The following is a 17649-nucleotide window of genomic DNA, read 5'->3' on the forward strand; positions in this document are numbered from 1 at the left end:
CCATCCCTAATTTTGATAGATAAAAAAAATATGAAAATAATGAGAAGCATATAAGTTTGGTTCTTATTGTTAGAAAATACATTATAATTAGTATTTTAACCTTTTGTATTTCACAAGCTAAATATTTATTATATATAACTAAAATTTATAATAAATTATATATACAAATAAATGTTATATTTAAATATATAAATTATATTTAAAATTTGTATAAATAAATAATTTAAATTTATAAATTGTATTTTATATTTATGATAAATATTTTTTATTTTTGGCATAAGATCGTATTTAATTACTGATAATTTATTTTAAATTATTAAAATTTAATTTATAAATAAATATTATAAAAAATTGAATTAGTTAAGAAGTTATAAGAAATTAAGAATCTCTACAAACACTCTCATTGAAAAATAATCCCTAAAAACGTTCCTACAATAAGATAGTTGCTCGCATTTGATATATAATTAAAAATTTATTTAAAATTTTTAGGAAAACCAAACTAGTATTTGGTCATTCTATTTTTTCTATTATTTTAAAATATTCTATTGCTTACAATGGTTGTCTTCTATAAAATGAATTATTTACTTTTTTATTTAGCAATAGGTTAACATTTATTTTTCCTGAGATATCTCTACAAAACACTAGAAAGAGAAGGAATATTTTTTTTGTTTCCAAATTCTAATATCTTTTTACTTAAATTTTGCTCTACCATTTTTTATTTTTAGAGTATAATATTTATTGGTTCAGAAATTTTTCATCACACACAATTAATCTAACGAATTGATAATGTATCCGAAAAGAAGAATGCATCATATTTAAAGAATTCAACAATCGGCTTAACACATGATTATGATATAAAATTTGTCAGCTTGTTTTACAAATGTTGAAAACAATCATATGCCAAAATCATATGATAGGAAAGAGAGATGCATTATATTATTTATAGTCTAGCTAAAGGAACGAAACTTGTAAGAAGCATAAACACCTAGAGCCAACACTAGAACCGTTGCACTTGTGTACAACACTATCATATCTTCTTCATTGAATCCCTTTACCAATTTTGCAACAACATGAGAAGTAGAAGCAGCCACCTCTTTTATTCCTTTCCTTTTTGATGATCCAATATTCATTTCCACTTTTTCTTTGCCCTTATCCTTACCATTCTCTTCACACTTTGTGATGAAACTTGTCTCATCCATGACATGTTCCTTGTTACCTTTCGGGGGTGGTTTTCCTGTTGCACACTTTTCTTTTGCTTGATTCTTGGCATCTTGTGAAACTCCTTCACCCTTTTGAGGCACGATATCATTTGTGGCTTTTGGTGCGGTTGAAGTCTCATTAGCTTCTTTTTCACTCTCAATTGTTGATTTTGGTTCCTCACATATTTCCATTTGACTCTTTTGAGGTGCTTGTGGTGAAGATTTGGGTGAATTTTGATCATGGATTTCTTTTGACGTAGTTACTTTTGGCATTATGACACTATAAATTTCTCCTTGGAACGTACCCTTAAGCTTATTCACATCACAATTCCAAGGAACAGCATACAGAATGTTGAAGCGGATTGATCTGTTATCTCCAAGTGCTCGTCCACCAAAAACCCTAACTCTTCTATAATCGTACTCAAATTGAGCACCTATATCTTCTTGTGCATAACCTGGAAAAAAAAGAGTGAAGAAATAACACATCAATGGGAAACAAAATGAATATATATATATATATATATATATATATATATATATATATAGAGAGAGAGAGAGAGAGAGAGAGATAGATAAATAGATAAATAGAGGAGAGATCCATTTATTCTAGAAACAAGTTTATTTAAACTTATTTTGTTCAATAACACATATTTGACATTAATCTAAAGTTTTTAATGCATATATCAAGTCTGCAAATTTTTAAAAAAATTAAAAATTATTTTTTGATGTTTTGTTTCATTAATTCAAATCAATATCTAAAATGATTTTATGATTATCTGTTAATTTAAATTAATAAAACAAAGTATTAAATAACTTTTAAATTTTTTAAAAATTTATAAACTTGATCTATACATTATGAATTCTAAATTCAACAGTTAGATCATTGAAATTTGATAAAAAAAAAATACAAGTTATTGAACAAAGTAAGTTTAGGTCGATTTATTACTAGATTAATGAACGAATCCCTTCTCATTCATATATATATATATATATATATATATAATAATTTTCAAATAATTTGTAGAAAAGATTATAATTATTGCAAGGGAGATGAAATATAAATAATCGTGTTTCTACCTCAATTCTATTGACCATTAGGTCGAACCTTAATAATTATATATAAAATGTTCAAACAACTTTTCCTTTTGAGTTTTTTTAATTTAATAAATTCATTAGTTACGATAATAAATATTATAGTAAAATGCCTTCTACTTCGCAATTTGGCGATAAGACAATTATTTGTTTTTTCCATGTCAAATTAATGTAATTCATGTTTGGAAACCATTTATTTTCATTTTTTTAAAAATAATTAACTGAATCAAAGACTTGTATATATGTAGTAATGTCGTGATATTTGCTTAACATGATTTAATTAAGATTTGGAAATTAACATAAAATCGAACGGAAGCAGGCTAATCAACGGGTTTGGTTCGTTAATAACATGCAAATGGATTATTCGAATAGTTATTTTAATTTTATTCAAACAGGAACTCTGAAAAAGAAACATGCAAGATATATAAAAGAAAAACAAGAACATGGTTTTGTGGATGACGAGGTAAGTAGCCAAACAAACCAGGAAGATGAAGAAGCAGTATGTGTGATTCTGGGGTCTCCATTGTTTCTAATTTAGGCTGGCAATTATCGTAGTTAAGGTTTGATTGCAAGGTGGACATTTCCATCAATTGCCTTTTGTTTGTCTTGCTTGTGTTTCTATATTTCATCAAACTTTGGAAATGCAATTTGTTGGAACTTATTGAATTTGTGGGTTCATATATTTATAGGGAACTTTTCCAGAATTGACCACGTTGGATTTCTGAAGAAAGAAATTATTCCTTTTTGATTTCTTAATAAAAAGGCATGGTCAAATTTTCAATTTCCCCTAACTTTCTGAGTATAACTTGTGGGACAAATAAAGTTAAAATTCTTTGTTTGGCTCGTGCACTTTAAACTCTAGCAATGTATTGATATAATATTGACTATTTTTTGGTATGTAGAGGTAGAGATGTGGCAATGGATTTCAAACCACAAAGATAGATACCGAAATAAACTTGAGCGAATTGAAAAATTAAATGTATGATAAGATTTAATATCTATTAAGTAGTGAAATAGATCAATAATTTAATCGGTCAGGACTTACTAGCATACGTACATCTTAATATAGGAGACTTAACATTGATAACTAATTTTTATAACAATTTTTTTTTTTGTTGATGGAGGATTAAAAGTTCACAAAAAAATTCAAAAAGAAATAAAAATTAAATTCTTAAAAAGCTAAAGGATTAAAAATTTATTTAATCCAAAATTAAGGATTAAATATATTTTTAGTTATTAAAATTGTTTCAATTTTTTGCTTAATCCTTAAACAAGTATTTATATTGATTTTAATTCTTAAAGTTTCCCTCCATAAACAAAAAAATCTTGATGCCATGATCTAAAACTTAATAAAAATATTAATGGAAGGAAAAGTTCAAGGATCAAAAGTAAAAATTGGCAATACTCAAAGAAGTAAAACTAGTAAAAGAATTATTTAAAAATTAAAAGTGAAAATTGACAAAAGAAAAAGAGAACTAAAAACATATTTAATATTTTTTTGTTATTATGATAATGTGGACATAAAAACCTTATTGATAAGTCATTACACTTAGTAAGGTAGAATTACAACACAATATAAAACATAAACAATCTACCAACCTAGGGTTATCATGCATGGGAACAATATTTGGATATTTATGTAGTAGATATATGTATAAAGTATAGAAAACATAAACCAGTCCTTGCTTATATCAATTGAAAAACATAAAGCTTCTTATATGGTTACAATAAACTTATACATACATACAAATACATCTAATAAATAAGTATTGAAAACATAAATCCTAACATCAATCAAGCGTCTATATACATGGTGTATCATAATAATTCAACAAAACAAAGTTGTCATCTTAACATAGTTATTCACATAGCATGCCCTCCAACTAAATCTTGGCTTGCTCTCATACTAAGAATGATCATAACAGTTCAATACATGAAAAAACAAGGATAAGCTTGTGAAAGAAAACATCATATCATAAGAAGAAATCAACTTCAGACAATATAAACAACTTTATCATCAAGTTAACTTTTACATCTTAAAACATCATAGCAACTTTCACAGCTCACAACTTAATCAACATAATAACTTTCACAACTTAAGCAACATAACAACTTTAGTTCACTTAGCAACTTAAACAAATTCAAAACTTTTGCATCATTATGCATTTTCAACTTTGAATAGGATGTGACATCCGACTTTAGTTAGGATTTGACACTTGTTTTGTTCACTTTTAGGATAATTGTTAATTTTGTTGAATCCTGCCTAAATATGATTTTAATAATGACAAATTTGTACTTCCAAATTTTAGAATAGAAGACTTCTCCTTTGTATGCTAATAATTTTTTTCAAGTGTTTTAACAATATTTAATCTAATAGAAGGTTCTATTAGCTTATGGTTTCTTGAATAGTAAAAGCGATTCACAAGACACTCTTAATGAAGATTCAATTTGGTGGTTTTCTATTAGCATTAAAGACCTGTTTGTCCTAAGCAAGAAGATGATCATCCTTTGTTTCTAAATTTAAAAAGATTCAAGTTAAACATTTCTTCTTAAGAGAAATTTCTTGAAAACCTAGTTCATAAGACCAACACTTTAGTTTGTTTATTAAAAGACTTCAATTAAAACACAACTTTTTAGAAGACTTGTATTGAAGACTTTGTTTAGAAAACTTGTATTGAAGACTCTGTTTAGAAGACTTAAAGTAATGACTTACTTAGAAGACACTCATTTATAGAAAAAGATTGACAAGACTAGAAAAAACAAAGTATAGTGATGTCAACATTTGCTTAAAAAACTAAGCAAGCCACAATGGGTCTATTTCAGGTGGCTATAAATGGAAGACAAAGGTCACGTTTTGAAGTAAGTAAGATCAAAGAAAAAGATCAACTACACAAGCTAACAAGTTGAAATCCTTGCTTCATTTAGAGATTTCTAGTTCATCATTTTGAATTAGTCTTGTAATAGATAAAGAAATGTGAAACTTCTTTAGTGGAAGCTCCATTATAGGAGAGTTGACTATCACTATAAGAATTTTGCGGATTAGCGAGGGAATTTAGCGAAGGATATAATTTCAAGCTATTTTCTCGCTAATTAGAGAGGGATTAGAGAGGGACATCCCTCGCTAATTAGCGAGAAAATAGCTTGAAATTATACCCCTTGCTAAATAGTGATTATTTTGTGACCAAGCTTTATCTTCTTACAAATCCTTCGCTAAAGTTAATACTTATCTAGCGAGAAAATTAGGCCCTCGCAAATCCCTTTCCAAATTGTTATCCAAAATTAAAAAATAAATTTTTCATTTGGCGAGGGAGTTTTATCGTTGCAAATCCCTCGCTAATGAGTTATAAGTATAGTCCTCGCAAATTAGGGAGCGAAAGGTTTTTTCGTCAATCCCTTGCAAATAAGAGAATACATTCCTTGCAAAACCCTTGCAAATGTCTTGCAAATTTTGAGAATAATTCTCTCGCAAATTGCTATTAAATCCCTCACAAATTTAGAGAATAAGTCTCTCACAAATTGCTTTAGGATTATTTTCCTTATCCTCTTATATATATATATATATATATATATATATATATATATATATATATATATATGAGGGTTATAATAATACCAGTGTAACTTTTACTAAGTATTACACTACTCAATAACTTTATATTAAATATGAATTTTGTAAATCCAACCGTTAGATTGAAAGTTCATATCACTTTATATGTGTATATCAAATTTTGTTAAAATTGAACAACTTGAAGGTAATCAAAGTGTTCATATTTTAGTATATTTTATTATATCAATTTTTTTTTATAAGAATGAAGTATCAAATCATATTGGTTTAATATAAAATTTTGAATATATGATCTAAGAGTAAAGAACTTTCAATCTAACGGTTAGATTTACAAAATTCACATTTAATATAGATTTATTGAGTGGTGTAATACTTATTAAAGTTGCACCGGTATTATTACACCACTTAATAACTTTATATTAAATGCGAATTTTGTAAATCCAACTGTTAGATTGAAAATTCATATCACTTTATATGTTTATATCAAATATTGTTAAAATTGAACAACTTGAAGGTAATCAAAGTGTTCATATTTTAATATATTTTGAAATGTATATATTACGTCAATTTTGTTTTATAAGATTGAAATATTAAATCATCTTAGATTAATATAAAATTTTGTATATATGATTTAAGAATAAAGAACTTTCAATCTAACGGTTGAATTTATAAAATTCATATTTAATATAAAGTTATTGGACGGTGTAATACTTAGTAAAAGGTAGAACAATGTTATTATTGTTAAGTCAGACGAAGAAACTCCCAACAAGGTTTTGAGTGAAACAAATATCATACATGTTGTTATCTCTAACAAGTGTGTTAGTATTTCAGAAGAATATAAGTACAGGTGAAATGAAGAACAAGCATATGCATCAGATGATACAAGATGTCAGACGAAAGGCTAACACAAGCATCCAAAAAGGCCAAATCAAGAACAAGGCAAAACTGTGTCAAGCACAACTTAAAATGCAACATAAAGACGAAGACAAAGACGAAAGGAAAAGTTAATACGTTAATGACAAATGCTCAGACAAAGGTCAAGGCTTGAGCTACATATAGACTACCAGACGCAGACGAAAGTTGTCACGCAATCACCTGAAGAATCAAGCTTCAAAGGAAAATTTGAATATCGTCCACACTCACAGGAGAACACACGAAGCCATCGGAATTGTGAGAAGAAAATAAGAAAGGATAAAATCAAGCGCAGAACTAAAAACATGTATGTGTTAGCAGAAACACATCACTTTTTCAGACAAGGACAAAATTCTATAGCTATGTGACTAGAAAAGGACAAAAAGGTTCCTGGGTCTCTGCTAAACTTAGAAACTGCTGCTACCAAGACAAAGAATACTTCACACAAGGTTTATCACAGGAAGCAACATTTAATGCAAGAATCTGAGCATTAAATGAGAAGACCAAACCATCTACAATTGCTTCAACGAACACTTGCAACGGGAAAATCCTACAAGACAATATATATATATATATATATATATATATATATATATATATATATATATATATATATATCACTATCTCAAACCTTGAAAGGTTGGCTTCCATGTCTGCATGCTTAACCGAGTGATACTAAGTCCATGATACAACGAAACCAGAGATAGAGCGAATAGAGTCAAATATGTCATCGTGTATTTATCTCTATAAACTAAGGAGATCCAAACATGTGTATCTTAGGAACAAAACCTTAGTGAGTGTGCCAACTTATGCATCCTCTTCATGAGAGTAAACCAAACACTCAATTGTTGCAAAGACTAAGGTTGCATACCTTAGTGAGTGTAGAAATCTATGTATCCTCTTTGTGAGAATAACCCAAACACTCAAACCTGATTATACGTCTAATATAGTAGAGCCTGAAGAGGCTAGGGAAAGAATACTTGTAAAGCCCGGAGGGGCTTGTCAAAGAATACTCACTACGAGCCTGAAGAGGCTGATTAAAGAATACTAACGCTGGTGAGTGAAGCTGGCGGGCCTGGAGAGGTCGAGAATTCTTGGACCAGGAGTGGCTCTGACCTGGGTGGTCCATAATACTCACTACTAGCCAGAAATGGCTGATTATGTTAATTTTTACTTACATTCTAGTACCAAATTTGTTAACACATTCAACTCTTTTCTAACTTTTGACTTATGTAATCCTCAATTTAACTTCTCTTTTGTAAGTAAAGACACTTTGGTTACACATACAGGGTTATACAGATTTAATCCTCATTTTTTGTGATTTTTTGGAAGGTAATCATGTTGGAAGAATCCATGTCAAAGAGAAGAAGCTGGATTGAACTCCAATGAAGCTAGCTGGCATTTTCAGTAGACCCGCGCTGAGCCCATAGCTCAACTCGCTCAGCGCACTGGATCAGGGAGTTGATGGAGAATTGGCACCGCGCTGGGCGTGCCTAATCATGCACCAAGCGCGCATTCCGTCACGCACCAAGCGCGCATATTATCGCGCTGAGCGCGTCACTTAAGGAGTTGTGTAGACTGATATAATTTCTGGCTGAGCGCGAAGGAAAGGTGTCGAGAAGCAGAATCCAAAGAGAAGTAGAGTGCAGGTGTAAAAGGGAGAAGCTAGGGCTCATCTCTTCACCATTGTTTCTCATTGGTTTTCTTCCATTCTTACTCTTTTGATGTATCTTGCTAATCTCATGGACATGGATTGCTAAAACCCCTTTGTTGGGGTTAGATGTAGCCAACTTGACTCTCATGTAACTTGTTGAATATATATATATATATATATATATATATATATATATATATATATATATATTTTTTTTTTTCATTCAAATGTTAGTATCATGTTCTTGTGCTTAATGCTTGTATGGAATGATCAACTATTACATGATTTGTGATTACTTTTGGTGTGGGAATATCATTGGTAATCTTGTTTGAGAATGTGGTACCTTGTAAACTTGTGTCTAGGAATGGAACATGAGTTACTTGTTGTTTGGAGCCCTTAAACTTAATGCATGTGGATTTATTGAAATATTCAAGGGATTGATATTTGGTAATGAAACTTAGGCTCTTTTAACCAAGGAATTGGAACTAGAGTAAATTAGTGGGATAACATTAATGTTTGAATGGGAAGGAATGTTTCTTATGCATGAGATTAAAGTTGGTGAAGTCTAACCCTAACATTTCATTCATATAAGTTAATTTTCAAAACCGCATTCCAAGTGTTTGATGAAAGTTCACTTTAGTTCATTTTCTCTTTTTAACTTAACAATTACAATCCATCAAATATGAAATCATTCTTTAGTCTATATTAGCTTTAATTCCATATATTGCCATTGTATTACTCAAGTCCTTTGGGAAGAACGACTATTACTTCTACTTACTACTTGTGCGATTGGTTCGCTTGCCATATTGAAAGAAATCGTTTAACAAGTTTTTGGCGCCGTTGCCGGGGACTTGTGTCTCAATACAAGGCAATTGTGTAATTATAGTTATACTAGACTCCATTCTTTATTCTTGAATTTTCTTTCTTGTAAGCCAAAATTTTATTTTACTTTATTTTATTTTATTTGTGGGCTAACTTGTTGCTCTAGTATCTGGTGTGTTCTTGTGTATGCAGGGTACTATCTGAACAAGACGGGTCATTTCTTTGGAACCTTTGCTTAGTGATCCAGAGATTGAGAAAACAGCCAGGAGAAACAATAGTAACACAAGAAGACAAAGGCTACTAAATCAACAAGTCACCCACCAAACTTCATCCTCTCAAACTAACACTACTCAACATTTCGATCTAGCTGTAGAAGGAGAAATGGTTGAAGAAGAGCATCATAATCCATTTAGTCAACCTCCAAGGAGAACTATTGGGGATTCTTTTCTCTATACCAGCCCCCGAAATTTCTCTAGCATGGTGAGGCCTACTATGAATGAGAAGATTGCTAAAATGAAGCCAACCCTCTTGCAACTTATAAGCTCTCATCAGTTTGTCGGGTTGGATCATGAAGACCCACATACTCATTTGTACACCTTCTATGAGTTGTGTGGCTCGATTGGAATTTCTGGGGATGACGAAGAGGCTTTGTTCATGAGGCTATTTCCATTCTCTCTCACTGGGAAGGCCAAGGCTTGGCTCCAATCACAACCTAACCAAAGTCTAACCAGTTGGAGGGATGTGGAGACAAAATTTTTAGCTCGTTTCTTCCCACCATCCAAGAATACGGAGGCCAAGGCCGCTATTGCTACATTTGTGCAAGGAGTTGATGAACCCTTATGTGAGGCATGGGAGAGATATAAAGCTTTGCTTAGGAAGTGTCCCAATCATGGTTTTGATATAGAGATGCAAGTTTAGACTTTTTGCAATGGTTTACAACCACAAACAAAGATGATTTTGGATGCCTCTTTTGGTGGCTCTGTTTTGTTCAAGACTGCCGATGAAGCTATCACAATCATTGAGTCTATGGCATCTACTGACTTGCGAAGCCAACATGGGAGGGGTCAAGCACAAAGGAGGGGAGTATTAGAATTGAGTACTCAAGACGCCCTCTTAGCTCAACATAAGCTTCTCACTCAACAAATCGAAGCTCTCAACCAACAAATGGATAAATTACCTCAACAACTCCAAGCCATGCATGCTAATCCTTTCCAAATTCAACAAGTTATGCGGTGTGATTTTTGTGGAGGTGATCATTCCAATGGCAATTGTCAAGCTCCTAGTGGCTCCCAAGTTGAAGAAGTCAACTATATGGGGAACCAAGGACGCCAAAATTTCTCTAACAATCCTTATCCTAGTTCTTACAACCAAGGGTGGAGAAATAATAATGCTCAATTTGGAGGGAAACAAGACATGGGTGCATCAAGTAGTAGACTTCACCCTCCATAACAACAACATCCACCGTTGTATGAAAGAACTACCAAGCTAGAAGATACCTTGCAACAATTTATGCAATTATCCCTCCAAAACCAAAAGAATACAGATGCTTCAATTAAAAATTTGGAGGTGCAAGTGGGACAATTGGCCAAACAGTTAGTAGACCAGCAGAGTGGATCGTTCTCCGCTAATACACAAACAAATCCCAAGGAGCATTGTAAGGTTGTGTCTACAAGAAGTGGGAAGAAGTTTGGAGAGAATAATCAAAATGATAGACAAGAAAATGTGATGAAAGAAAATAGCGGGGCAGAAGACAATGATGAGAGTGTAGTGGAAGAGGTGGAGAATAAGAGAGTGAGTGGAGAAATAGAGATAAAGAAAAAAGAGATTAAGAAGGAAGTTGGGAAAGCCCCACCTACAAAGAATCTTCCATACCCACATGCCCTTTCAAGAAAAGACAAAGAGAGGCAATTTGCAAGGTTTCTAGACATTTTTAAGAGGTTGCAAATTAATATTCCATTTTCGAAAGCCTTAGAGAAAATGCCAACTTATGCTAAATTTATGAAAGAGTTATTGTCAAAGAAAAGAAGATTCATTGAAGAAGAAACTATTGAGTTGGAGGTCGGTTATAGTGCAATCATTCAGAAGTCCCTACCTCAAAAATCTAAGGATCCAGGCAGTTTCACTATCCCTGTAACCATAGGTACTCTACCTGTGGGTAAAGCCTTGTTGGACTTAGGGGCCAACATTAACTTGATGCCCTTGTCTATGATGAGAAGGATAAGAGATTTGGAGGCTAGACCTACTCGGATGACATTATAGTTGGCAGATAGATCAATTAAGTATCCTCATGGAGTGGTGGAGGATGTTTTGGTCAAGGTGGACAAGTTCATGTTCCCGGTGGATTTTGTAGTGATGGACATGGAAGAGGACATAGAGGTTCCTCTAATACTTGGTAGGTCTTTCATGAAAATCGCCAAGGTTATTATTGATGTGGATGATGGAAAGTTAACAGTGAGAGTCCAAGATGAGGAAGTGAATTTCAATGTCTTTGAAGCCATGCAATACCCCAATGATAAAAATGATTGTGTGAGGGTGGATATACTTGATGATGTGATCTTTGCCGCTTCAAGTCAAATACATAGTCAAAGCCCTTTGGAGAAAGCCCTCATTGAAGCTTTTGAGTTTTTGAATGATGAAGAGGAGAAAGAAATTGAGGTCTGCTTAAGGAGCTTGAACTCAACCAAAGAAGTTCTTGAAAGAAATATAAAATGTGAAGAATTGCATGAGTTTGAGGTCTGAAGAGCAAAAGTTAGAATTGAAAGTTTTGCCTTCACATCTTAAATATGTTTTTCTTGAATAGGGTAACAACAAACCAGTCATCATCAGTAGCTCCCTTTCTGACAATGAGGAGAAGAGGTTAATTGAGGTGTTACAACTGAACCGAGAAGCCATAGCTTGGACCCTATCTGATTTGAAAGGCATTAGTCCCTCTTATTGCATGCACAAAATTCACATGGAGTAGGACTATAGGCCTGTGGCTCAACCTCAGAGGCGTTTGAACCCAACCATGAAAGAAGTTGTAAAGAAGGAGGTTCAAAAATTGTTGGAGGCAGGGATGATCTATCCTATCTCAGACAGTGCGTGGGTCAGTCCTGTGCAAGTAGTTCCCAAGAAGGGTGGAATGACTGTAATCCACAATGAAAAGAATGAATTGATCCCCACAAGGACTGTCACAGGTTGGAGGATGTGTATAGACTACAGGAAATTGAACAAGGCCACAAGAAAAGATCACTTCCCTTTGCCCTTCATGGATCAGATGTTCGAACGGTTAGCGGCGCAAGCATACTATTGTTTTCTGGACAGATATTCAGGTTATAATCAGATTGCAGTGGATCTAGAAGATCAAGAGAAAATAGCCTTCACATGCCCTTTTGGTGTTTTTGCTTACAGGAAAATGCCATTTGGGTTGTGTAATGCTCCAGCTACGTTTCAACGGTGCATGCTTGCTATCTTCTCTGACTTGGTGGAAAAATGCATTGAAGTTTTCATGGATGACTTCTCAGTTTTTGGGTCTTCTTTTGATACTTGCTTGGGCAATTTAGACACCATACTGAAGCGGTGTGTGGAAACCAATTTGGTGCTCAATTGGGAGAAATGTCACTTCATGGTGACTGAAGGCATTGTCTTAGGCCACAAGATTTCTTGCAGGGGGATTGAGGTGGACAAAGCAAAAATTGAAGTCATTGAGAAACTACCCCCACCAGTCAACGTTAAAGGAATCAGAAGCTTCTTAGGACATGCTGGGTTCTACAGGAGATTCATCAAGGACTTCTCCAAGATTGCAAAACCATTGAGCAACTTGCTAAATAAGGATACCCCATTTAAATTTGATGCAAACTATTTATCTGCTTTTGAGACCTTGAAAAACAAACTCATTTCTGCACCAGTGATCACTGCTCTTAACTAGCAGTTTGGTTTTGAACTTATGTGTGACGCCAGTGATTATGCTATAGAAGCAGTGCTAGGTCAAAGAAAAGAAAAAGTTTTCCATGTGATACACTATGCAAGTAAAGTTTTAAATGACACTCAAGCTAATTATGCTACAACTGAAAAAGAACTTCTTGCCATAGTATATGCACTGGAAAAGTTCAGAGCGTATCTGATTGGTTCAAAAATTATTGTTTTCCCTGATCATGCTACAATTAAATATTTGTTAACTAAGTCTGACTCCAAACCTAGGCTAATAAGGTGGATATTGTTTTTGCAGGAGTTCGATTTAGAAATCAAGGACAAGAAAGGTTGTGAAAACAATGTAGCAGACCATCTCTCCCGACTAGTGAACAATGAGGTGACTACACTAGAACCAGAGCTATCAGAGGAATTCCTGGATGAAAAACTCCTGTCAATCCAAGAAAGGCCATGGTTTGCAGACATGGCTAATTTTAAAGCTGCTGGAGTCATCCCTGAGGATCTAAATTGGCACCAAAGAAAAAAAATGATTAATGATGCCAAGTTGTATGTGTGGGATGATCCTCATTTGTTTAAGATTGGAGCTGACAATTTGTTGAGATGGTGTGTTACAAAAGAGGAGGCCAAAGACATTCTATGGCATTGTCACAACTCACCCTACGGAGGTCATTTTAATGGGGAAAGGACAGCAGTTAAGGTCCTCCAGTCTGGGTTCTTTTGGCCTACCTTATTCAAGGATGCCTATGATTATGTACAGAGATGTGATAGCTGTCAAAGGAGTGGAACTATCTCCAAGAGGCATGAGATGCCATTGCAGAACATTCAAGAAGTGGAAGTTTTTTATTGTTGGGGGATTGACTTTATAGGCCCTTTACCAACTTCATTTTCCAATGAGTACATCCTTTTGGCAGTGGAATATGTATCTAGATGGGTAGAGGCTATCCCAACACAAAAAGCGGATGCTAAAACAGTAATCAAATTCCTTAAGAAGAATATTTTCTGCAGGTTTGGTACGCCCAGAGTTCTGATCAGTGATGGAGGATCTCATTTTTGCAATGCTCAGCTCAAGAAGACCTTAGAACATTATGGGGTGAGACATAAAGTGGCAACAGCTTACCATCCTCAGACCAATGGACAAGCAGAAGTGTCTAACAGAGAAATCAAGAGGATTCTAGAAAAGACAATTGCCACTTCTAGAAAAGATTGGGCTAGCAAACTTGACGAGGCTTTATGGGGATATAGAACAGCTTTTAAGACACCAACATCTCTATCACCATTCCAGTTGGTGTACGGTAAGGCATGTCACCTCCCGGTGGAGCTAGAACACAAAGCCTTCTGGGCATTGAAACTTCTAAATTTTGACCCGAAGTCTTGTGGGGAGAAGAGAAAGTCACAACTTCATGAATTAGAGGAAATGAGACTCAATGCTTATCAGTCCTCAAGGCAGTACAAAGAACGGGTGAAAGCTTATCATGATAAGAAAATCTTAAAGAGGGATTTCCGACCAGGCCAATCTATGCTTTTATTTAACTCCAGGTTGAAATTGTTCCCTGGAAAACTTCGATCTAAGTGGTCCGGACCCTTTGTTATCAAAGAGGTTAAGCCCTATGGAGCAGTTGAGATTGAAGACCCTGCTTCCAAAAGAAGTTAGATGGTTAATGGGCAGCGATTGAAGCCTTATCTTGGTGAAGATTTTGAAAGGCTGATTGCTAAGCTTGAGCTTAGCGACCCGTAGTGAACCAAAAAGGTCGTCAAGCACGTGACGTTAAACAAGCGCTTCCTGGAAGGCAATCCAGATGATCTGAAATTTTATTTGTTCAAGTTTTCTTCTAGTTTTGCATGTTTGTTAGTTTTGCATGCATGTTAGTTTGACTGGTGTTTTGCATTGTTAGGATGGTAGGTGTTCGTCTAGACTGAGAAACATTATAGATACATCTTGTATGCACTAATTATAGGTAGTTTTGAGAGTAGGATTCAATTTTTCGCAAAGGGAAATGATGAGAAACTCAGTTTTGGGGACATAGGGAAATTGGGCTAAAGTACAACTCGCGCCCAGCGTGGAAACCACTGGAGCTCATTGTTTTCTTCGCGCCAAGCACGCCACTGAGCACGCTCAGCGAATAAAAGTGGGGAGCCTCTGTCTCCAAGGCGCTAAGCGCGCCACCCTGCTTGCCCAGCGCAATTGGTAAAGATTTTTACCAAAAGTCTCTGCCATAAGCTCGCCAAGCACGTTTCCTAGTGCGCTTAGCGCAATCTGTCAATTTTTTGGGCACGAGTCTCTGCCAAGACCGCGCTCAGTGCAACGTCTTGCTCGCCAAGCGCGATACTTATAGTGATTATAGCATCAAAAACGCGCCTAGCGCGCTCCCCCGTGCGCTCAGTGAATTTAAGTAGGGGAGTCTCTGTCTGCGAGGCGCTAAGCGCGTGTCCAAGCGTGCTGAGCCAAATTCGTCAAGTTTGGGGGCACAAGTCTCTACCAAGACCGCGCTCAGTGCGTGTTATTGCTCGCCCAACGCGCCTTTTTATTAGGAAGAATTTTAAAAGTCCTAAGGCACTGAGCGCACATCCGCACGAGCTGAGCGCGTAGTTTACGAATTTGTAAGGGCGCGAAGGGGAAAGGACTTCATTTGCAACTCATTCACTCCCCTCATTCATATTCTCTCTCGCGCCAAACCCTAACTCTCACTTTCCTTCTTCTCTACTCACATTCTACCTTGTCTTGCACTCCATCCAACCAACCAAGTAATGCTTCCCACCCATTTCTCTCCTATTTTGCTTTCAATGTTTATTTTTCTGTGCATTTCTGTCATTGTTAGTGTTTTTGATTTTTGTTGCGTGGAGTGAGTGATTTTCGTCCACTCGCACAGTTTGTCACTGTTTTTATGTTGTTTTGGTTAGTTTTTGGGTTTTTAACTTGCAGCGCGCTGTGCGGGATTAGTTCGCGCTCAGCACGTCTTTATTTTTGGGGAAGATAACTTGCAGCGCGCTCAGTGCGATCCCCCGAGCGCTCAGCGCGCCACACTTTGACTCTTTTCTGATGTTGTTATGCGCGCACAGCGCGCTCGCCCTTGCGCTCAGCGCGCTACATCTTGTTTGCTGTGTGATTTGGTTATACGCGCGCAACGCGCTTGCTTGTGCGCTAAGTGCGCTTCTGGCAGAGAGTTTAATTGCCTTTTGCGCTAAGCGCGCTTGTTTGTGCGCCAAGCGCGTACCAGGCAAAGAGACAGTATGGCGTTTGCGCTCAGCGCCTCCCTCAGTGAGCTTAGCGCGACCATCCATTTTGCTTAATTTTTTTTGTATTATTCTCCACATTTTGGTTATTAACTTCTCTTATCTGTAGGATGACAACCAAGAGGCAAATAAATCCCACTGAAGGCCAAAGCAACAGACCTTCGAAGAGAAAAGGGCAAGCATACTCTGACGTTTTCTCACAAAGTAACTTGAAAAATAGTTCTCTTCCATGGAGCGAAGGAAATTACTGATGGAGAGGAAGGTGTCTCTCAAGCCAGAGGAGGCTTCAGATTTTGTAGCTGAGTACACAAGGAGAAGGTGGGAAAGGCTAGGTTCTTATCCCGAACCAGCTAACATTGCCATTGTTCGGGAGTTCTATGCGAACGCAGTGACCATTGATGATGATGCCCCAGCCACCTACACTAGCTATGTAAGGGGTCATTCAATTTCTTTTACCCCTGCCACAATCAATGAGTTTCTCCACACTACTCTTGAGCTTGGACAACAGTGCGAGTACTCTCAGTTTTTAACTACTTGGATGCCCTCTGATATCAGGCACACTCAGATTGAGGAGGCAGTGTGCAGAGAGGGAGGCAGATTTCACCAGCGTACTCATGGCCTACCATTACACATAAAGAGGACCAACCTTCTGCCAGTGGCCAAGATTTGGATGAATCTGATTCATTCCAACTTGGCCCCAGTTGACCATGCTTCTGACATCCATCTTAACAGGTCATACATTCTGTTCAACATCCTCTCTGGGAAGAGGATAGATTTGGGAACCCTCATTGCGGAGGAAATCCAGAGTTGTGCTGATTCTACGATTGGAAATGCCAAATTAGGGCACCCTTCCCAAATCACCCATTTATGCAGGAGAGCAGGAGTTGACACATATGTGGGGCCATTTGAGCGACCGCGTCAGTCTATAGACGCCAGATATGTTAGTGCTCATTGTCAGTTATCTCCTTCTTTTCATGAAGGGGAAGCCCCAGCTACTGCACCAGAGGTTCCACCACAGGTAGAGGCCCCTGAGATACCTCTACCTCAGCCCCAGGCTCCATAGGCCCCCGAGATACCTCCTCCTCAGCACCAAGTTCCTGAGGTCCCATCATAACAGGCAACAGTGATTAGTCCTATTGTTTTTGATACAGCTATGCAAATGATTTTTCGGGCACAGCGGATGATTATGGATACTATTAGGGCCCATGCTGCTGTCACCGCTCCTGATTTGCAATTCCCCTACTCTATGGAGGAATTTGGCACTG

The 17649-nt window shown here is 35.8% G+C and overlaps 2 protein-coding genes and 1 non-coding gene across 3 annotated transcripts; 1 reads left to right on the forward strand and 2 right to left on the reverse strand.

Annotated features, from left to right (window-relative positions):
• Positions 1 to 810: 810 nt before the first annotated feature.
• LOC109810159 (uncharacterized) lies at positions 811 to 3004 on the reverse strand. Its single transcript, XM_020373552.3, has 2 exons — positions 2773 to 3004; positions 811 to 1654 (listed from the first exon to the last, which is right to left on the reverse strand). Exons 1-2 carry the CDS (start codon positions 2918 to 2920, stop codon positions 948 to 950), a joined length of 855 nt encoding a protein of 284 aa, XP_020229141.3. The 5' UTR covers positions 2921 to 3004; the 3' UTR covers positions 811 to 947.
• A 7030-nt stretch (positions 3005 to 10034) lies between these two features.
• On the reverse strand, positions 10035 to 10140 carry LOC114915149 (small nucleolar RNA R71). Its single transcript, XR_003803063.2, has one exon. It is a non-coding gene; the product is annotated as a small nucleolar RNA R71 (small nucleolar RNA).
• Positions 10141 to 11941: 1801 nt separating this feature from the next.
• On the forward strand, positions 11942 to 13151 carry LOC109789258 (uncharacterized). Its single transcript, XM_020348172.2, has one exon. It carries the CDS (start codon positions 12252 to 12254, stop codon positions 13149 to 13151), a length of 900 nt encoding a protein of 299 aa, XP_020203761.2. The 5' UTR covers positions 11942 to 12251.
• The last annotated feature ends 4498 nt before the right edge of the window (positions 13152 to 17649 follow it).

This window comes from Cajanus cajan, chromosome 8, assembly GCF_000230855.2.
Source record: "Cajanus cajan strain Asha chromosome 8, NIPB_CcT2T_4, whole genome shotgun sequence".
NCBI classification, from domain to species: Eukaryota; Viridiplantae; Streptophyta; class Magnoliopsida; order Fabales; family Fabaceae; genus Cajanus; species Cajanus cajan.